The sequence below is a fragment of the Erithacus rubecula genome, assembly GCF_903797595.1.
Source record: "Erithacus rubecula genome assembly, chromosome: 8".
NCBI classification, from domain to species: Eukaryota; Metazoa; Chordata; class Aves; order Passeriformes; family Muscicapidae; genus Erithacus; species Erithacus rubecula.
This window is the reverse complement of record NC_136659.1, coordinates 31,073,467-31,096,239: the sequence shown is the minus strand read 5'-3', so window position 1 is coordinate 31,096,239 and position 22,773 is coordinate 31,073,467. Positions and strand designations below refer to the sequence as shown.

General features: G+C 40.3%; 2 protein-coding genes across 21 annotated transcripts in view; both read right to left on the bottom strand.

The window, feature by feature from the left end:
• Positions 1–389: 389 nt before the first annotated feature.
• On the bottom strand, positions 390–14,017 carry UBXN4 (UBX domain protein 4). 2 transcript variants are annotated; one of them, XM_079310726.1, is made up of 13 exons: positions 13,842–14,017; positions 9,242–9,344; positions 8,352–8,380; positions 7,413–7,531; positions 6,735–6,894; positions 6,175–6,277; positions 4,562–4,616; positions 4,264–4,428; positions 3,352–3,479; positions 2,573–2,675; positions 2,105–2,236; positions 1,575–1,783; positions 390–1,018 (listed from the first exon to the last, which is right to left on the bottom strand). In XM_079310726.1, exons 1-13 carry the CDS (start codon positions 13,918–13,920, stop codon positions 880–882), a joined length of 1,524 nt encoding a protein of 507 aa, XP_079166852.1. In that variant the 5' UTR covers positions 13,921–14,017; the 3' UTR covers positions 390–879. The 2 variants fall into 2 exon arrangements, with proteins under 2 accessions (XP_079166852.1, XP_079166851.1); XM_079310725.1 differs by having other exon boundaries at positions 6,729–6,894; positions 13,842–13,998.
• Positions 14,018–16,676: 2,659 nt separating this feature from the next.
• Positions 16,677–22,773, bottom strand: part of R3HDM1 (R3H domain containing 1) — an 81,423-nt gene continuing 75,326 nt past the window's right edge. For 17 of the 19 annotated variants that reach the window (XM_079311736.1, XM_079311725.1, XM_079311726.1 and 14 more), the window contains one exon: positions 16,677–21,784. In XM_079311736.1, coding sequence (XP_079167862.1) covers positions 21,408–21,784 — 377 coding nt within the window. In that variant the 3' untranslated portion in view covers positions 16,677–21,407. The remainder of the gene's footprint in view (positions 21,785–22,773) is intronic. The other 2 variants (XM_079311738.1, XM_079311734.1) reach the window with 1 other exon arrangement.

The following is a 22,773-nucleotide window of genomic DNA, read 5'->3' as shown; positions in this document are numbered from 1 at the left end:
GGAAAAGCAACTAGTGCTTGCCATATTGCAGCTTTTTGTCTTGCCTCAGAGATGGCTCCACAGCATTTGTTTCCTTTCCCATTTAAAAAGTGGGAGGAAAATTCTTTTTTCTGTTAACTGTCTCTTTTGTCAATGGGCATTACTGATTTGATTTCCTGAAGACCAAAGTAAAATTGCTTGTTCTATGCATATAAGATTTGCTGAACATCAGCTGGCATCTGTCCTTGCTACTACATATTGGATTTTCACCCCCCCTTTTCCTTTATTTCATGTACAGTCATTTGAACTGGAACAAAATGTTTGTCTGCTGTATTTTACATTTCAGTTCATGACCCTGCTCGTTTCCTTGTGATACCAGAACATCAGAGGAACTTCACAAAACAGTCATGTTTTCTGGAAAATAGTTTATTGAGTGCTTAGGGAATTAAAAACTACAAGGTTTTGCTTGCAGTTGCAGAAGCAAGAAAAAAGTTAAACATAAATTAGTTACCTGATTTGCTACTTATAGTGCTTCTGAAACCCTCATTTTAATCAGTCATTGTCTACCATGACCTTTATATTAATATTATCTGGCCCTTAAATTTATGTAGCAGAATATTTATAGATTAAAAAGTGCCTTTCTATGGCATAGGGCAGTATTTATGAAAGCTGATGGAGATTTTCAGTCTTTTTACTAGGTTTCACCTACACCCACTTGATTTTTCTGACATAGGTGACTTTATTCCATAGTCCACCACAGGAATAAGAATTAAGTAATTCAGTCAGTGTGAAATAAGCCCCACTTGTCCAGAAGCTTTAGTTGACTTAGATCAAATAAAAGAAGGAAGAAAAAAAAAAAAAAAAAGAAAGCAGCCAGATAGTAACTGCAGTTATTCAAAACTACATTTGTTGTGTAGAATTTCCATTCCAAGTATTGTTTTCATCTTCTCCATCATCTTGAGTCCTCAGTCTATATATTTTGCCTTCTTTTTTGAAGTCTTCCCCCCGCTTTTCCACCACTCGTTTCCTGACTGCTTGCCTAGGGCACAAAGAACAGTGAGGTTTGACAGTTTCCTCAGTAATAACTACACAAGAGAAGTAGAAATGCAATAAACACAAATCATCCATCCTTCTCTTATCCTCAATAATCTTCAGCCCTTTGTTTCCTTGGGAAACAATACCCAGGTGAAAATTTGTCACTTTGCAGTGAGACAGAGTGGCAGACTCTCATTTTCCTTTTTATTGAAGCAGTATGTGGCTTCTTCACAAAGAGCTGAGCAGCTCTCCTGGTACATGGGAGATTGCATTCTTTAGGCAATACAAAACGTGTCAAAACTAGACTTCATCTGCTTCTGTTTCTTGAACAACCACCCTGTAACAGTTTGATATCTCATTTTTAATGTTTTTACCTTCCAAAGAGTATCAGCTGAAGCGAAGCTCACCTTTGTAGTTACAGCTACAATTCCCTATTCATAAATGACTGCAAGACAATGCTTTTTCTATTGTGTAATTGGAAGTTCAGTTTCCCAGTACAAGATTAAAGCAATTGCAGCAAGAAGCTTGAGAAAACAGGTGCCTTAAACACTTTGCCTTACCTGCTTTGCTCCGTGCTGCCTGATGTTGAGGGAGCTGAGTGTTCTTGCTGATGAGCTGATCTCACAGAGGGCTGTGAGGGGGGTGGGCTCGTAAACAGAAAGTTGCTAATGAATCTCCAAACCGCTAAGAGGGGGTAAAGGATTGTGCCCAAGAACTTCCACAGATCACTGCCTGAAGCCTGAACAACTGAAGTCGCAGGTCTTCCTGCCTGTCATGAACACACCAAGCAAATTTGTCAGGTATTAAAGTCTGCTCTTGTAGACAGAGTATTTCATACATAATTTTGAAGCAGCTCAGCAGACACAAAGGAACAACCTCAGTTACACTTTAGTCAAGTATCTATGCCACCATTTATCTGCTTCAGAAAAACTTCTCCAAATCAGTCCTGATAAAAACTAGAATAATTTTGCAATCTGTTTAGACAAGGAAAATCCCCAAATTCAAGGCAAGTACTATCGTGACTAACAGCAAATATCCAGCTACTGTACTGCTGTTTGAAAAATAAAACACACTTAAACCCAACCCTTACCGGCAGCAGCACTACTGAAGCACTGGGTGCTAACTCGAGTTCCAGTAACTTCTTTCCATAATCTTCTTTGGTAAACTCCCTCCTGGGAAACATTGTCGCCAGTGAAAAATTGCCATAAGTGTTACCAACCGTCTGTGAAGCACATAAAGAAAACATTTTATCTATAACTCTTCAGTTTCAAGCAACTGCGTATCTGCCAGCTGAGTATACCTTAACAAGAGTTCTGTATCAAACTATCAATCATCCTCAGAGCAGGATATGAAATATCCTTCATTTCTCTCTCTCACACTAATGATACACTGCAGCAATCCAAAGGCAGTTGGTGGCACTGGAGAAGGCTGCTACCAAAACTCCCCTCAAATACCCAACAAAGAAAGGAGTTGATGACAACTCCACCACCATCAACAACTAATTGATGCTCACCAAATCATAATCAGCACATAACTGAGAAACAAAATGCCCATTTACCTGTGCAGCAAACTGCCTGGCTTCTTCTAGCCGTGCTTCAGATGGGAACTGGTTAGTGAAGGAAGATCCATCGGGAAGGCGGAACTGAATCCTGGCTATTGCACTGTGGGACAGGTACTGGGGTCAGTCAGGACACAAACACAGACAAAGGCTCCTGGGCCTGCAGCTTGGTAGTAGTGAAAGGTGGGAGAGAGGGACTGTTATCCATCCTGCCCAGGGCAGTGCAGATGGGTAGTAAGATTGAATTCACAGTGGAAAACCAGCTGCTGATCTCTCACACTGCATCTCTTCCACAGCTCCATATAAGGGCCCCATAGGTTTGGATAATATTTAAACCAGCAGTGCTGGGCAAAGCAGGAGTCAGCTCTGACAGGGCAGCTGATGGCCCCAACCCAACCTTGCTGAATCCAAGCCATCCACACACACAGCCCCTGGATCTGCATGGAGCACCCCAGCAGTGCTGACATGACAGAGTCATTCTGGCCAGGCATTATCTTTGTCATTCTCACCTTATCTAGTCCCCCACCAAGCTCCATTATACTGGTATTGAAATCAAAGCTCAGACACAAAAATACAACAGTTTCATGATCGTGAATGTCAAAAGGATGAAAACTATCAAAGAACATCATGTTCTTGGAAATAGCTACCTTGAATGCCACTATTTAAACAGCTTAACAAGGCAATGTTGTCAAGAGATGAGGAGATACATTAACTCTCTTAAAAAAGTTTCTTTATCTCTCTCCCCCAAAATACACACTTGTGTCTCTACTGCAACTCACCTTCGCTCCCTTTGAGCTGCCTCTTTTCTGGCCTCTATTTCAGCCTGTTTAGCCTGAAGAGCTGCAGCTTTTGCAGCTTCTGCTTCTTCCTTGGATTTTGCAAAGCGAGCTGCCCTCTCAGCACGATCCTGTAGAAGGATCAAAGGAAACCTTAATTGTTAACATAACTTGCTGCTTAATGTTCATTAAAACAGACAGCTATGATCTATTCTCATGAACCAACTGCACAGATATGAACAGACCATATGGAGAGAAAACAGTGGAACTGCAAAGAATTATTCACTGCCAAACTGCACAATCTCGTGTCATTAGCCAAGATAACACTTCTCACTGACTCACTTCCCACAACCAGTTGTTAATAGATGATCTTCCCATAAAAGCTCAACACTCTAGGGAAGATAAAGGCAAAAACCCTACAAGTTACACAACTGCAATTCCAAGTATTATATATACCAAAACCTAATAATGAGAAAGAATTTCAGTTGTTATCAACTGTTTACATCCATATATGCCCACACATATATACTAACTTGGAAAATCCCTCACCATTTTGAGAACAGCATTCTTGTGTATGTTCTACAATTAAATATTCCCAGTGCTTCTCTTTTAGTATCATGCCAAAATTGCAATGATTTTTATGTTTATATGATAATTATCCACTAGATTTAAACAATGTGACAGAAATGTTTGTTCCATAGAAAACAATTGCGAAGATAAAAACAGAAGTTTCATTTTACACACAGGAAATGCTACATAAACCCCAAACACAAAAATCCTTACAATACAAGGCCACAAGATTCCAAATGGAAAAATGAACAATCTTTCAAAGCTTCATCCAATGAGAAAATTTATCATTTTAGTACACTGTGAGAGAGAGGAGCAGTGAACTCCCTTCCAAACTGCTAAATTTACCATTGCAATCTGTTGCCTTATGCGCTCTCTAGCAGCCTTCTCTTCTGCCTTTTCTCTGTTCCTTTCCTCCAACATACGTTTGGTCAGTTCTTCTTCCTGTCGTCTCTTGTACTCCAACATTTCTTTACCAGTTTTCCTTCTTTCAATTTCTTTCTTAATTTCTTTCTGAATAGAGAGATATAAAAATTGACAAGAGAAAAGACTGAAGTATGTTTGACTAAGAAGGAATTAAACCTTTATTCAAATAAGGGTAAAAAAAAAACCCAAATCTGCAAGAGGTTTTACATTTTTGTGTTACCTGTTCTTCTTCTTTCCTCTTCTCTTCTCGTCTTTCTTCAAGCCTTTTTGTTAACCTAAATTTAAGAATAGAGTAAAAAGTCTTATCATTGCAGTATTTTCAAATGTTAATGAAGCATTTGCAAAGCCAGAACACATGAAAGTGAGCTGCAGCATAATGCCAATACCTCGGGTACCAGCAGTGATTCATTGCCATGCGGGTGCACCATCCATGCAAAGGGTGGTGGTGATTTCACCACCTCCCTTCTCACTTTTAAAATTGTTCTAACATATTCCTTTTGTCCTTTTTCCACTCATTAAATGAAGAAACCTACATATTCTTACTGTTGAACCAACTTAAGAAGACATACAATAAGCAAATACTATTAATGATCTGTGGTAATAGAAACACTAAATCTCAATCTCTTTTTAGCTATTTAAGCCATCTGGTTTCTTCTGCACATCACCTCCTAAAAAGGAACACAAGTAATATATAGCCCTGACACAGATGCACATACATCTGTCTCAGCTATCCAGAAAAATGCCTCAGAATAAAGACTGACTTAAAAGAACAAAATAATTTTCTCAATACAGATTGACAATAAAATCCCAACATATTTAAAGTCTGGGGAAAGGGCAAGCTTGAGCCAAAGTGAAAAGTCATATAAATCATAAAAATGTTTGTATGGTAGCTGTTTTCTTCAAAAAAAAAGGGGTAATTACCACAGAGCTTGGCCTCTTTTTCCCCCTTGCAAAAAATGCTGTAGATAAATTATGCCAGATTTGTATGTAAGACTAATGCATTTTTTAAAAATAAGCATTGATGATTATATTAAAACATTGATTGCAATGTCTGATCAGTGGTAAGTAAAAAATATACCTCTCTTTTCCAATACTTTGTAAGAAAACTGAAATAAGCATTAAAAAGATTTAAAATGTATTTTAGCACTATAAATATTCCTATTTGCTAAACATGTGTTATGGTTTTAGACAGGACATTTCAAATAGTATCAATCTTATTAAAAACAAGTTTATAAACAATATCCCATATTTAAAAACATTGAATTAATCATGTTTTGAGCCAGGTGTTTCTGATCACCATACTTCAAAAAACTAAACTCAACTCACTACTGTTCACTGATCAAAGCACGAATCTGAGAATAGGATTCCACTGACTTTTTCAATATCCCTAAACTACAAACAGTCATCAAATCAACAAAAAGAAATAAGATGACATCTCTGTACAAAACCTAGGTTGGCATTTTATTACACCAATTACCAGTGCTTTGAGTTCAATGTTTCAATTAGTTCAAGAACTTGCAGCAAACATATCATCTCTATTGAAGTTATATGAAAGGTGAACACGTGTAGTTTTCCAGATTACTTCTTTCTTTCAAAGTACATGAGAAATTACATTAATTAAAAATCTGGTTTGGTATCAGTCCTAGTATTGTCAGAAACATGTAATAAAAAATAAGACTGCAAAAATATTTGCAAGATGACAACAGATTAAAGACCAAAACCCTGTAATTAAATGTCTTTGTTAAAAAAATCCCAAACCAACTCCAAACCCAACAAAACTACCTCCTGAGAAACAAATACAACACATTAAGAAGTTTGCAAAAGAAGACTTGCCTTTCTACTTTAAGTGTAAGATCATTCACAGGCTGAGCATCATTTGCTTGCTCATCTGCAGAATTAGTTGCTTCCTGGCTTGCTTGACCTGAATTTGCTTCATCTTCAAGGGATTTACAAGAAAGCAAAGCATAAGAAAAAAAAAAAAAAGAAAAGGTGTATTTCTTATCAAAACAATTATTAGGCTCATTGCTAGCCACAGTTTGCAGCAACTAGGATACCTCAAGGAGATATGAGGTTCTGCTACTTAGACTCCCCCCAACAACAATTTGGTTTCAGGTTACTACGTCAAAAAAATTCTTTAGCTTAATCCTTTTTCTGGAAAGTATATGCAATTTTATTGAATTATAAACCAAAGATTCCTCACTTATTAAAAACTAAGCAGAATGACAAGTTACCCTTCTCTCTAGACTTGCAAAAAGCATTCTGAAATATTCCCACGGTTTTCCTCAGTGAATCTGTTCAATTTATTGCCTTTTATGTACCATTATGTAATAACTCAAGAAAAACATTTCCAAAGCAAATTCAGATGGCATCTGTGTCAGAACACTAACCATTACCAGCAGAAGATGCTATTGTCTCAGGCACAACAGCCTCAGGAGAGTCACAAACCCCTGCTCTGGGTTGTGCTCTTTCTGGAGCACCATCAGACTGAGAGGAGGGACAGGGAGCAGATGCCTGACTGCCGTTTTCCAAAGGCCGCCCTTTCCCTGCGTGCATCTAAGAAATTGGGAAAAGAGAGAATGGAAAATTTAAATATAAAACTAGAATTACCACATATTGTTAAGTATGGTACAATCATGCATTTCTTATTTTTTTCTAATTTTAGTCTTGCACTTGAAATCAAAGTGACAAAGGAATCTACACTTTTGTGTAACTCTGTAAATCCATATTACAGAACAGTATTGCAAAAACATGTTATGTGCTGAAGAGCAATCCCCTTAAGGGTGAGTTGTCACATTTTGTCATTCCAGTTTAGAGTTCTCTATACATTTCTGCACTGTGGGTTTACACAGGTGATCTAAATCAAACAAAGATTAATGCAGCACTTGTGCATAGTGCTTCCAACCTGTGTACTGAACTCAAGTTTGCAGATTTTATTGTTGTAATCACAGAACCAGTAACTGACTTGTTCAACTTCCACCAGTAACTTCCCAAAGGCACAAGCTTAGGGCCAGGGCCATCACTGTCCTGAGCATTACCAGCTGTATTTGGGAGATGCAGCCTGTCAGCATTACCTGTTTGACTTTATGGATTCTGGTAACCAGCTCTTCCACAGACACGCTGCCAGCAATAACTTCCAGTGGGATTCCATTGTCTCCTATAAAAAAACTGGATGGGACGCACACTACGGGATCTGCACGGTGACAGTTAAGGGTGGTGAAGGACAGAAGTTGATACAGAGTAACTTTATAGGGCAAAGCAGACTTCCTTCCTACAGGAGCTTCCAGCCCAATGCTCTTATCTCCAACTGGTCACCAGCCAGGCCCAGGGGAGGAAGGAAAAAAAAAAGATGCTGGCAAACATTACATGTAACTGGTAAGTATTTCTTCTTTTCTTTGTTCTGGTTTAGGCCAAAGTATTTTTCTCCAACTTTCAGGCAACTGATTATGCTTTGGCTTGACAATGATTTTGTTTTAGTGTCAGACAACACCTTAAGTAGACAGTAATGAAATCTCCAGGGCATGAAGGAAATCCAAGTTAAGGTACAGAATTCACAGAGAATAAAAGAACCATAAGCAGTGACCTGCTTAAGGCAGGCAGAGGTTTACCAGACTTCACACCTGTGTATGTGACAGAGCCCAGGCCACTGCTTGTTCCTCCTCCTCTGCACCTCTGAGTCTCAGCTCATAATTTAAATCATTTTTGTTTGTTTTCCAATGCTGATTAGTAGGACCAACAGGTTATTTAGATTACATAAAGCTTCAAATAATTTTCTATTTAGAGAATTACATAGGATTAGCATTATAAAAAACAATTTGCTCATTTTCTCTAATAACTGACAGCTAGTTGAATACATGTATCTATTAACTACACAGTTTATTGCATAGTTTTGTGCCAAAATAAGTATTTTCAATAGCATTGCTTATAAGTATTTGTCTTAAGAAGGGTATTAACTTGCAAAGAGCAATTATCTGTAATCATAATGCAGCATCTAAACAGATCTCAAAGGATACAAATTTGAGAAAACTGCAGGCATGCTTCACTGTTTAAAAGAAAAGATTCATTTAGAAGTAGCAATCATTTTGCAACAACTTCAGATTAGGTCTTTCATCATAAAAATAACTGTCCTAAAAAACTATTTAAATACTTGAGAGAACACTAAAAGCAAATTTGCATTGCATCTTATTAACATTCTGCAAAAGTGTTGACATGGTGACAATCCTTGGTTATCACAGTTGACTACATAGGAATTAGGAAAGCAGTGCTAAGAGGCAATTCAGGAAAAAGAAATGTAGTTTATTGAGCACAAATAAGTAGTAAATCTAATAAAATGTCTATAGAGCAATTCAAAATAACACCATTTGGGGAAATGTCAGTGCACTTTGTGCACATGGACTGGAACACAAACATAACAAAAATAGCTGAGTAATTTACCCAGGAACTTAAATGCTTCCCCATTCTATGTGTTACAATGGAGACAAACACATTTTCTCTGGGGCTTTACAGATTTTTATCTTTCTGAATTCATGAAAGGTTTTTAATTCATTATGTAACTTGGCAAACCAAGAGCTGCCTCTAGCACTTGCATTCTTATTCCAGCATTTTTAATAGCATTTTTGTGTCTCTTCCAGTTGGGAAAGGGCAAGCTTTCTTCAAGCATTCTATTAGTAGTACTGGAATACAGTCTGAAATATACAGTGAGTATATGCAGAACACAACAATAAATTTTGACCTTTTCTTAGGCTCTAGGGACTTTAGGAGTACTGAATTCTCTTCTGCTCTGGAACCCTGTACTTATACTATGTCCTAATCAGGGTGAGGAGAGGCTTCAAAAGCCTCTTACTTCTCATCATCGTCATCAATGGAAGATTGTATGAGAGACAGAATTAGAATAGGCTCAAACCTTTTGGTGTCAATTTTAATAGCAACAAAACCATCTGATGCAGCTTCAGACACCTTCTCATCTTCCCACCTTGCAGCCATCTCAGTTGACTGTTCATCTTCACCTGCAGGACACAGCACACACATGAGTTAAACCCACCACAAATTGCTGTTTCTGCCCTGATTTTAGCTTTGCTTCAATCCCTTGGAATCACCTTTGGAAAACACTCTGGGGATTATCTGCAAGTCAGTTTATTTATTTTTTAAATAATCTGGAGACAATTCACTCCAGCTGGTTCACTTCAATAACATATCAAAACCATGTTCTGCTTGCCCCTCATTATAAATTTAATTCCATATTAGGACATCAGTTGCTAGTAGGTGAAACTGTATTCTCCACTTCCTGTAAATACATAATTCAGCAGGTAAGGTTTCACAGTTTGACAGTGTTAAAGAAAACTCCAAAGAAACATTTGTTTGCAGATTATTTGTAACTTAATTTTGTATTTCAGTCCCTGACATGAACAGTAACAGTAGGAAGGGAGGAAAAAGTGTGAGGAGCACAGAAGAACAAGAATAACAAATGCAGAAGAGCTACCTGGATAACAGACACTGAAAAGGTGTTCAGGGGCCACAGATTTAGAGGTGTTATTTTAATCAGATGAAATGTATCAATCATACATTTGTCTCCCAAAATATCAGTTTAGTGAGGGTGTGGGTTAATAAATAGATTCTGATGAATATTAACCATCTTTCAACAAGTACACTGGCCTGCAACCATTATTTATCTTCAATCTGTATTATTTCCTAGCAGCTTGGAATGGACTGCAGTCTTGATGAAGAATCTGAGTCACAAGTATAGAAGTATAGTAGTCCATTATTCAGTGACAACAACAAACCAATTGTTTGTTTCATCCCAGTTGCCATTGCATGCAATATTTTTGACTTGTTAAAGATCAGGAGTTACATGTGGAATCTCCCAGTGAAGTGCTGCTGTCTGGTCACAAGGCCTCTCACAGGGACACGTATCAAGAGCACAATTTTGGAAAAGAGGTTTTCAACCACGTGTCTCAATTTTTCCCTGGAATTACTGGAGCAAGTGAGAAAGTAGGTACCTCTATTATTATTCTTCTGCATAAGCAAGCAAATATTTAAGCTATTTTACATGAGATCCTTTCCTCTTGCTTTAAGTACAGTGCTTCCAAGTGTGGTCAATGCAGCTGTTGTGCCCAGAGCAGCTCTGCCTCCTCCTGTTTCCAAATGCTCACAGGCAGGCAGCTGCTCCACCACACAGTTTCAAAAGGACATGTGCTCATCCGATTAGGCTACTAAAAATATCCAAATACTTGCCTAACACTAACTTTTCCACACAACCAACTGCTGAAGAAAAAAGAATGCTGAAAGACACAAACAGGGCAGAGGCTGCTCACAGTACAGTCTGAGAGATGACTGAATGAAAATGCTGATAGCTCATGTTTTATAAAGCTCTGTGCCATGATGCACTGATTAATATTGTGACTACCCACTGAACAGCTGCTTGTTCTCATACATCTTTTTGTTCTGATAACCCTTTCTCATTCAAGGGTTAGGGTTCATTTATTACAGTTTTGTAGTAGTAATTATATCCAGAAATCAAAACTGCCAGGTCACAGGAAAAACATCAGAAAAGTCAAGAGGTCAAGCACAACAGAACTTGACGTAATTTATAATTCTGCTAAACACTGAGCTAGCACAACAGCCTCAGAATTCTAGATCTCAAAACTCTCAGATTTCTTGTTTCTTAAACAAAAACATCACTTTATTTCACTTGGTGGAATGATCTATAAATAATTCACAGTCACACTTCCTCATCTCTTAAATCTGATCAGGTAAATTACACAGGGAAATCATTGATCATTTCTCAAGTGATTCACATACTGGCCAAGACTCTCTCCCTGCAATAATTTACTTCCTGTATGAGGAACTTACTCAAAACCATCACAGGTTGTCAGAAGATTTTAATTTCCCTCAGCATGCAGCTGTCAGGAAAATGTTTTCCTTTCAGAAGGGGAGACATGAGCCCAACTGACTCTTCCATGTCCAACATTTCATAACTACTCAGTAAGAGAGGATTGCCATTCTGAAATGCCAGGAAGCCAGGACATTAAAGCATTCACCTCCTCCTCCTCCTCCTTTGTGTCATTTCACTTATTTAACTTGAAAAGTGCCTTGATACATCCTGGCTACAAATAACTTACAATACCCTTACACCATCCTGTCACCAGAATGAGCCATGGAGGTTTTAAACACTGAGCTCAAAAATGCTGGGATTATGGCTGCAAGCAAAAGCGCTTTAGGAGAAACCTGCTTGAGTAATGTACACTTACAATCACAAATGTCACCTCATTTTTAAGATAAATAACCACATTATTCTTTGCTTGACTAGAAAATATCCTGGAAGCAGAAAGAATAATTCACCTCTTCATTTTCTAGACAAAATGTAAGTGAAATGCAGAGGAGAAGAGAGAGGGACAGACATAGATGGTGGTAGAAACCAAACACAGATGGACATATCAAAACTTCCTATTTTTTGTCAATTGTACCTAATAATGATCCTCCACAATGGCTGCCTCAAAACGACAGTTAATTTACATTTTCAGTTTCTCTCATTTTCCATAGATACTATTGGATGAAGTATACAGAACCAAACACTGCTGAAAGCCTGTTCTCCAGGTGCTTTCCAGTGCCTGTCTCCAGTGGGAAGTGTGGAGTGTAAAGGCTCAAAGTTACCATCACTGTGCAATTTGAAACGTGTTTCTACCCAAACAACAAACCCAATCTCTGCTAACACACAACCAGACTATTCTTTCAGCACTCCACATCCTTCAAATACAGCTGCTTCCATGCACAGGAAGAAAGTTCTTGGGCTTCCCAGCTCCCTTTCCCAGCACATGTAACAGAACAGTTCCATGATCAGCTCTGCCACAGGTCAGCTGCCCTGATCCCACGGTGCCCAGGGCTGACCACATGTTGGCAGAACTCTCCAACTCTTCCATTTCAGAGATGTGCCCGGCTGAAGTCATGCTCTGCCTTTTCCAGGGCTCATAAGAACAAACAAAACAAATCCTCACAGCACACACAATGACAAAACTAGGTTACATCTCTGCAACCTTAAAGTTATCTCCCTTGTATATCTACACATTCCTACATCCACCCAGTCAACATCTAATAATCAGCAACTAATAGGCTCCATTTTGTGAACAATTTTTGTCCATAAAAAATATTGGACATAAGTTACAACATGCATTTCTCAGCCCCTGATATATGTATCAGAGGCCCACCAAAGTCCCTCTGTTGCTGCCCTCCTCAGCTGGGTGGGGAGAGAATGTAATGGAAGGCTCATGGAAGAGATAAGGGCAGGGGGAGATCACTCACCTCTTATCTTCACAGGCAAAACAGATTTGACTTGGGGAAAAATGTATTTAACTTATTACTAATCAAAAATTCAGAGCAGGATCATGGGAAATAAAAACAAATCTCCTCCCCACACTTCCTGAAGTTAGTTCCTCACACGTTGTCTCAGTTTCTGCTTCCTCCTTAGGGGTTGGACTCCTCATACTCTTCCCTCCCAAATTCTGCAATGTGATTCTTTCCCAAGGGCTGTGGTTCTTCATGAACTGCTCCACCCCATCCCTTACTCCAACGCAGCCCAGTCTGTGGTCTCACAAGACCTTGATTTCTGTCAGTAAGTTTACAGTCCAGTAGAAAATGCTGTTCTCCAAGTATATGGAGAGTTGTGTCAGCAAAGGAATTTAACTGCACAACATCCCCTTTGGGAGTGAACTTCTTGAAGCCACGTGAGTCCCACAGTTCAATAGTTCGTAAGGGAACAACACTAAGTCACACGTTTAACATTGCTACTGTTTCAAGAGGCACCTGAAAAACTTCCAAACCATCAGGACTTAGGGCAACAGCAAAACCTTAAGAAATAACACACACAGAGATACGCAGAAGCTCAAAAATAAGTTAAAGAGCTTGTCTAATCACAGAATATCACAGTTTCAAGCGTGTTGTAAAAGATCTGTGAGACCACCGAGTCCAACTTACGACCAAACAGCACCTTGTCAACCAGAGCACGGCACTGAGCGCCACGTCCAGGTTTCCCTTAAACACTCCCAGGGCCCTCCACCTCCCTGGCCAGCCCGTTCCAGTGTCTGGCACCCGTTCTGGGAAGAGATTCCTCCCAATGTCCAACCTAAACCTGTCCTCTTTCCCATATTTTTTTTTCATAGGGAAAGGCAGCGTACACAAGTCGATGTGAATTCCCACAGGTTCCGATTACAGTGTTATGAAACACGAATTGTCGGTACGAGGAAAGGAAACGAAACACAACCAACAGCCCGGAGAGCTGCACCGGCGAGAACCCAGCGCAGAGGAGCAGAACGGAGGGAAGGCGACACGTCGGACGGGCGATTCCGCTCCAGCAGGCGGGCGGGCAGGGGCCGGACACCGACACCGCGGGCTGGGGCTGACACAGCACAAATCCCGCTCGGCGGGAGGGGCGGCGGGCGGAACACGGCTGGGAAGGCGCCGCTGTGCCCTGCCGGGGGGAGGGCAGCGGGCGGCCCCGGGACATACCGTACCTGCCACGAACACGACGAAGACGGAGCTGCGCTCCTTGGCGGCGGCGATGGCGGCGGGGACGGAGCCGCCGAACCACATCGTGGGACCGCCGGGACCCGCCGCCCTCAGCGACAGCGGCACCGCGCCTGCGCCGCCGCCGCGCCAACGGCCCCCCGCGCGCCTGCGCCGCCGCCCCCTGATTGGCGGCCGCGCGCGGCACGCGCCCCGCCCGCCCCCCCTCCCCGGTCGCGCGCGGGGCGCGGGGGCGGGTCCCGCCCCCCTCAGCCCGGCGCCATCTTGGCGCTTCAGCCGGGGTTCGGAGTTGTTCCGCTGCCGTGTGTCGCCCCCTGCGCTCTCCTGTTGAGAAACGGGCCCGGGGCGTCAGGAGAGGCGGGGGAGCTGCACGTGTTTAGCCTAGGAAGAGAAGGCTGAGAGGGAATATATAAGTGCCCTTATATTTATACAAGTTCTGTGAGGAGCGGCTGAGGGGGCGCCTCAGCCTGGCGGAAAGGAGGCTCAATGGAACTTACCGCTGTCTACAATACCCTGACAGAAGGGTGGAGCCAGGTGTGAGTCGGCCTTTTCTGCCACGAAACCAGCGACAGAACCATAGGACATAGCTTTAAATTGCCAGGGGAGTTTTAGGTTGGTGATTAGGAAAAATCTCTTCACAGAAGAGATGGCTTGACATTGGAACAGGCTGCCCAGGGAGGTGGTGGAGTCACCATTGCTCTGGGTCTTTAAAGAAAACTGGCTTTGGCACTCAGTGCCATGGTCCGGTTGATGTGGTGTTTGGTCATTTTGGTGATCTCAGACGTCTTTTCTAAACCAGTTGACTCTGTGATTCCGTAATGCAGAAAAACTACCTCAAATCCAATATATAAATATTTCAAAGTCAGGTACCAAGAGGATGGTGCCAGACTCTTTTCAGTTGTGCCCGGTGACAAGATGAGGAGCAATGGGCATAGACTAAAGTACAAGAAATTTCATCTCAACATGAGGAAGAATTTCCTTACATTGCGGGTGGCAGAGCACTGGAACAGGGAGGATGTGGGGTCTCCCTCTGGAGCCATCCCATACCCGCCTGGAGACGTTCCTGTGTCACTGCCCCAGGTGACCCTGCCTGACAGGGTGATCTCCAGAGCTCCCTTCCAGCCCTGACAATTCCATGATTCTGTGAGGCAGCTGCCAGAGAAACGGGCACCTCCTGCACCTGGGGCTGTGAGGACACTCTGATGAGCACTTGACAACATTTTGGACAGAACACTGGACTTGAGGGTTTTTTTAAGCACCATTAGGACTGTGACTGTGTGTACTGGGCAACTTGCTGAGGCAGGCATTCAAACATTGAAAGGCCAAAAAATACAATCTCTCAGTCTGGAAAGTTTTCACTGTTGTAACTTGTGTAACTGGCTAATAGCAACTAAAAACCCTACAAACTTACAGTGAGAAGGAAGCAAATCAGTGTTGACAATAGTATACAAAATCTATCCTACCTCTCTCAAGATGCAACATGTGGAAATTTTGTTGTAGTAATCTTGCTCACTGGCTAAACTTTGTATTGTGCCTCTGCACATTTCTTAAATACCATCAGAACATGGTTCTGAAATGGATTTTTAAAAAATTTGTTTGTTTTTGTATTTTCTTTCTTCATGATACAAAACAGATTTAAGGACAGTGCCAAAGGTTGGATAGAATCAAACTACAAATTTGTTTTTGGAGATGAAAAAAGAGACATCTCTGTTACACAAGTGCATGTAGAGGAGGAGGTTAAGTTGTAAGGTGTATCTTGAATTCTCTGATAAATTTGGATGTGTTGCATTAATTCTCTTGGCATTTCCAGCAACTGCAGTTTGCCTTTACTGCATCTGATTTGGAGCCCTAAGTTGGAAACCAAGTTTCACAAGAAGGGTGAGTGAAATGTTGCACTCTATATTTTAAAAATGGTTTTGCAAATATGATTTTCAAACTCTTCAACACTATTTGAAATAAGGAAGAAAAAGAGGAGCTTACTATTGACTGGATATATAATTTTTGTGAAGGTGTACAATCTTTTACAGGAAAGGTAACTATATGTAAATAGAGTGTTTTATTGAGAAATAAGAAAAAATAGTTTGACAGGTGAAGCATTACCTGGGATTCAGTTCTTTGAAGGGGGATGTCTTGTGTGTTTTCAGTTGTTGGCATGGCAAACAAAGTAATTGCATTCTAAGAGAATATTTTTTTCTCTCCCAAGCCAGGACACATCCATCTGGATTAAAATGGGAAGTATCTTTATTAGGGAATTCCTGTTTTAAATTGCACTGTTGCTTCACCCTAAATCAACAGTTAACTAACAAATCAAAGTTACTAGTTTAAGCTGAGTGAAAAGTTGACAAATTTGAGTAACTGTGTAGTCAAGGTCTGGTGTACTTCCCAGATTGTATAAATCAGTGTGATAGACTATCAGAACACACTTAATAACATTTCTTAGTAGCTACATTGGAAAACCAAAGGGCAAAGCTAATTAACCCTACAACTAGGACACAAGTTAGGATATTAGAAAAAAAAAAGAATGTCAGTGTCTCCCTCTCAAGTTCAAACTGAGGCCACTGTGATTCAAGTATGACGTGCAATACTGCTTGTAAATATTCTTTTTAAAGTGTCATGTCATGTAATTTTGGGAGATGAAGTGTTCCAGATCCCTTGGTGGTCAGTGCATAGCCCAGCCAGTCGAGCGTGCCTCACCTCTGCTCACCTGTGCTGAAACATTCCACTGCTGTCAGCAGTGGGTCGTCACCAATCCCCAGCTAATTCAGATTCCCACTTAACTGGGACACAGGAGCTGAATTAAGAATAAACCTCACTGTTAAGCATTATCCATAGCAACACAGTTTATTTTTATAACTTATTCCAGTTTTAAAAGCATACAACTGCCAGTGACACACAGGTTGTCCTCTACAGCTCTTTGGTTTACAGCACCAGGCTCATCTGACATTCCAGTTTCTCTTCCCAAGGGCAGGCACAGTCCATTACAGCTGCATGCATCCCATATAATGACTCGGTGCATGAGCTTTACCAGTGAGACTGGAAAAGGAAAAAATAGCAGCAAACACTAAAGTGTTCGTGTCCTGGACCAAATTTTAATGCTTAATCATGTCTTCAGCAACATCCACTTTCAACCCAGCAAGTTTTGACAAACATCATGAAAGATCAAGTAGGTGCAAGCAGGATAAAAAATAAACCTTGCAGTGAGGGCAGCTGAACTGAGTCAGGACCAAAGCCAGGCCCCATGAGTCTGAGGACACAAGGCAGGCACTGAAGCAAGAGGCTCATACATGTCATGGTAAGAACATCATTGCACACATTTTCAAGTAATCCAAGAAGCAACTTAATTTACACTGAAGGTTTTGGATGTGAATGGTGACTTTGGTCTTAGGTTCCAGAATAAGACAATTTACAGGGACTTATTTTCAGAATGTTCTGGATATCAGGCCCTTTTAAGGATTCTGGTCTACACCCAAAAAATGCAGCTTCCAAAATGAAGTCACATTAACACTGTGCACTTTAATTTTATACTTACTGACATTGATAGCCAAAATACCCAAAACATTTTAAATTATAATAGGAATAGACATTGAAAAGAGGCTTATTAACCTTCATGAAAACCAAGCTGTAGAAAGATGGAAGGGATTGAAATAATTCCTTTCATAGTTAGAAATATATAAAAATTCCAACTACAATAATTTTCATGACCTGCAACTTAAAAGTGTTTTGGTCAGTTTTCTCCAAAGCTTCACCTAAACATTCTTTGCTTTAGGGCTAAATACAGGAACTTGAGGCCTGCACCAATTTTTATGTGGAAAAATACATAATGGAGCTAAATAGTATTTATAGAAAGGAAGTTGTAATTTTGGCTCCCTTTCAGGCATCCAACCTAGCACAAGGTTAACTCAAAACAACAAACAAAGCAAGTGTGGAGTTTTAAGGCACAAGTGAGTGTCATAGGATGAGCATATAACTATTTATTCTACCTTGAGAGGGAACTGGCTTGCAAAAAGACAGGAAATAGGTGAACAGCTCTCCTTCCTCCCTGAAAGGCGTGTTGTGTACCCAAGTACCTTATTGGATTCATTGAGCTACAGCTCTTCTGATGCTTTGATAGAACCCCATCTGCAAACAGCTGCCCTGCACCAGCCAGATCTTGAAACATCTCGTGTCCTACAAAATTAGGGGTGGTGGCAGGTGGAGACACCCAAGCACTACAGTCTGTGTACATCACAGCACAGGGTTTCCTTCTGCAGACACTCTGCTCCTTTTCATGTCATTTTTCTAAGTGTATGTGAGTGAAAACTCACAAATAAGATAGAAGATGCTTGTTCCCAACCAGCCCTGCCTTACCAAAGCACACCAGGCACAGCCTGGCAGGCACAGCCTGTGAGGATGTTGTAGGGTGTGCTGGAAAGATCCACCCAATTCCAGCACCAGGCCCAAGTGCTCTGTGTAAGTATAGGGCTTGAATTTATTTTCTTAAGTTTTAACTATCTTTCTGACTGTATTATCAGAATTTATATGAAGTGTTCACAGTTCAGGGAGGAATTTTACAATATGTGTTAATTAAAATATATTGCTGCAGTGGAAGTTCCCACTTAATTCCTTTTGCCAATATTTGCTTTAAAATAGCTTTAATGATAAATGAGAGGAAGTTCAAACACACTGGAGTACTAGATTTGAGAACATGAGAATGTATTTTACATGCATCCATTTCATGCATAAAGTGCTTTTATTTGCTTTCTAGACCAAACCTGTGGAACAAATGCAGTTCCAGGGGTTTTGCACAAAGTGCCTGGGCTTATGTGGTGTAAGGAACCAAAAGGAGCAGAAGGGTATAAAGGCCAGGAAGGTATAAACTGTCTTGGTTAGATGAGTTTGCATCTTTCTTACTAGAGCAAGTATGAAATAGCACTAATCCAGGAATAAACACAGCTGGGAAGGTGGAAACATTTTAATACTTCACCCACTGTAGACATCAGAAGTCCTGTGAATTGGACCTGTGTGGCCTCGTATCGGCACATCCAGATAAAAAAATTAACCTGCCCTGTTTAACACAGAATAAAACATACTCAAAGGATGGCAGACCTCTAGTAACTGGAAAGGATCAATTTCTGGATTAGAATACAACTGGCTTATTATATGTTTTAATTTTTTCTTCTAGGGCAACTTGCATTCAAGCTTACAGCTTCCTTGATAAAATTTAAATATTTTCTGAGCCTTGTTCCTAATCAGTGTATTCCTCCCTTCCTGTTGTTTGGGTTGCATTCTCCATGCTTACTTCATATTACCTTCTCTTTATTATGAGGACAGTTTATGAAATGCAGCAAGCCATGCAACAGCCTTTGGAAAGGGTTTGTTTTGATGCAAATTTAGTGCTGGGTTCATTCTGAATAGGTGGATGCTCTCAGCTACTGCCTATCCTTCTGCATCTTGGAAGAATCTTGTGGAATGAGTTAATGATGGGAGGCAGCTGCCTTGCTGGGCTGAGACACCTGTCCCTATAGCCCCTTAATCTCTTAGCTACTTTTACAGGATTAAACCATAATCCTGAACTAGTAAGGGAATCAGCAAGAGGCAGTGGCAGAATGCAGGCAGTAGTCATGTTGTCTGTGCTGCTCACAGGAGGGGTAATTGATAAACTGGGGTTTTTACCAACTTTGGGTTTGGCTGCACTAAACTACAGCAGTCCAGCCCAAGGAGCAGCCAGAAATACATCCTCAGTCAAGCACAACTTGAATGCCAAGTACCATCCTTTTAGAAAAGCTGACTGGAATTAATAGATTTGTCTTTTATCTGGGGACTTGAAGCTGAACACATCCTCCCCTTTATTTCAGGGGAGCATCTAAGTTTACCTTTAGTAAACACCTTTTGGTACAGCAGTTCACAGAATCAAGTCCCATAAAACTAATTTATTAGGCTACATTATTCCCAGACAGGTCAGCTTTTAAAGTTTTCCTCTATTTCATCACTGTTTGGGTGTTCAGGGATAGAATAAGTTGTATAAACAATGAAAACAAATGCTAGTTCAGGCACCTTAATTCTTCATCTTTACCCTCTTTAAAAGGTTTTTAAACACAAAGTTGACCTTGAATTTTCACTTTCAGAAGTCACAAATGGACAAAATGACAGCCTTATGAAGTGATTGAGTAGCTGCATGTCTACACAGCAAATCAGTACCTGAGCTAAAAATTAAAAAATGGGAGCAGTCCCTTAGAGCATCTGGTTAATTTCTCTTTACTTATACAGAGAAACATTCAAATATTATGAAGGACTGGATAACATAAACACCAGAGGAGGAATAACAGGTGCTTTTTTAAGAGGTTCTAATATTTGTGGGTTTAAGTTCTTTTCTCACATTTGAAAGGATCCCAGTCAGTCACATGAGTTCATCCAGGTTTCAGAGGACTCCTAGAAGCTTAAACAAGTGCACTGAAAAAGTTTGTGTTTGTAAACATTTATTCTTTTGAACTGAAAAAGGCTTGCATCAGCACACATTGTACAGACTTGCAAATTACACAAGTTGAAAAAGTTTTGTTTCATTTATGTGCAATGAATCTTTAATGTCCAGTGAGCATCTGCAAATGATGAAAACTTAAACCATTAAAAAGGTTTCCAGCACTTATCAAACACAATTATCTTAGCGTGAAAAGGAAGAGAAAGAGACCCATACTGGTGGGAACACAATTAAAGTGCAAACATTTTGTCACTTGTATGAAGATACATAAAGTTTCTTCACACTTTTGTTAAAAAGAAATATTAAAATGTGATTCAGTGAACATTCTTTGTAACCTATTCATAATCCCCTTCTAGTAATTATTAAACTTGCTGGATCAGAAGCAAATTCTTCAAGGGTACAAACTTGTAATTTTCTTTTGACATTGTTTGAATGTATTGCAAAAGAGAAGGACCACTTAAGGAGTTAGTTACTAAAATGATATTCTTTTTTTTCTTAAAACATAACAAAACAAAACAAAAAAAAAACAGAAAAAGGAAAAAGAGGAAAAAAGAGGGAAAAAAGAAAACAAAAGAAAAAAAAACCCACAAGGAACAAAGAACAGGTTAACTTGAAGATCTTGGGTAGTTTGCTAGAAAATGAATAGAATTCCTTGAGAATGGTTCTCTTTTCCCCTCCACCAATCCTCAGGTTCCTGCCTTGGAATGGACAGCTGTGTGCTGGCTGTGAAAAGGGATTATAAAATACAAATCTGCATATGGATTTTTATGAACATCTGCTGTACAATAGAACTTTGGATCTGATACAAGATTTCAAAAATATAAAACAAAACTACTATAAAAGTAGGGGCATTTCAGCAGCATTCCTTACAGAAAGCTGTCTGTCGCAAAGATCACTCCTTGCTATCGTCTGGGATTAACTCTGTAAATTTTTTTTCTTCATCTTGCTGGATTCACTGGGTTATTTATTCTTCAATGGCAAATGTCATGTGACAAAACATCCCAGGAGTCTCTATGAAGAGAACAGAAACCCCATGACATCAAACCAATCGAGGGAGGACATGGAAGTAGTAAAGGCCGAGTGTCCAGCGCTGCGAGTGCTACTGAGAGCTGGCCCTCTCCAGGACGTGCGGGTCGTAGTGCTTCTTGCTGCTTCTCAGGCGGAACTTGCAGAGCGAGGTGCTGCTCTGTCTCTTGAGCGCGCTCTGCGCGGCCGCCATGCTGGGGAAGGTGGCCAGCACCGTGTAGGTGGAGGCCAAGTCCCCGGCGCGGGGCGGCTCCGAGCCGCCGTCCCCGCAGAGCCGCCGCTGCTGCTGCTGCTGCTGCTGCTGCTGCTGCTGCTGCTGCTGCAGGCACTGCGAGTCCCGCAGCCACCGGATCTTGGCACCCACCTTCAACAGTTCTCCAAAGAGCTTCTCTGCTTCCACACGAGTTATGCCTTCTGGCAGCTCAGTGATTTCTAGAACTTTGCCCACAACTGAAAGAAGAAAAACAATTAATCTGAATGGGTAATGCACTTAGTAATATACAACACCCTAACTGAAAAATGACTTATTTTATATACTAGTATCTGGCTGGCTGATACCAAATCCACAGGCTTTGCCTCCCTGATATTCTAGACAGTTTTTGGTCTCACATTTAGCACTGCTTACAAATACAATTTGCTTACTTGTACAAGAATGCAAATAAAAGCTGGGAATACAAAGAGGGTCCTCAGAATAAAGAGGGGAAAATAATAAAATCAATGACTCATTTTGCAGCAGGTTTCAGAACTCATTATAGCATCTCACTGGCCTTGCCTGGTAACACTTCACACATCACCATGCAAACAAAACTAGTCTATCTAAAAAAAAAAAAAAACCTTTGCCACTAAATTGTTACAAAAAACTCATTTATCTCCAACTTTCTGTGAAGAGTTGACAGTAGGGAGCAAAAATTCTTTCCAGTAAAGGTATTAAGATAGATGCCATCAGATTTTATTTGGATGACATCTTCACCAACTCCAACAAACTAATCTGTAGAGATCTCCTAGTATGTCTCCCATATCCATGTGCTTATATACATTAGAATGGAAAAATCTAAAAAAAAGAAACTAAAAAGCACAAAATTTGTAGTTTATGTCTGATTTAACTTGTTTTGCCAGTAAAAGGAAGCAGGGATGTATATAATTAATAATAAATATAACAATATTATAGAAATTAGGTCCAGTAAACTGATAGACTTGCTCTTTCTTTTAATACTCTCCAATCCTGAACTTTTCTGGTCTTTTCTCCAGCCTTCAAAACTACACTTTTCCCATTTAACTTCCCTCTTCCCCTATTTCCATATCTTCTTCTCCATCCTTACATTTCCAATGTTTGCCATGTCCATTTCTGTCTAACTCTTAATTCTGGCCCTTCTCACCTTTTCTTGTTGTACATTCCCAGCCCATCACCATAATTCCTTTTTCTGAATGACTGTGTCAGT

Bases quoted from the DNA above. Each gene is read 5' to 3' on its own strand.
- UBXN4 (XM_079310725.1), bottom strand. From the start codon at position 13,920: ATGTGGTTCGGCGGCTCCGTCCCCGCCGCCATCGCCGCCGCCAAGGAG. The intron at 7,532-8,351 runs GTATCCTTTGAG...GTCACCGTGCAG, and splicing joins CCTGCAGTTTTCTCAAATTT to ATCCCGTAGTGTGCGTCCCA. The intron at 1,019-1,574 runs GTAAGGCAAAGT...TTTGTGCCCTAG, and splicing joins GGCAGCACGGAGCAAAGCAG to GCAAGCAGTCAGGAAACGAG.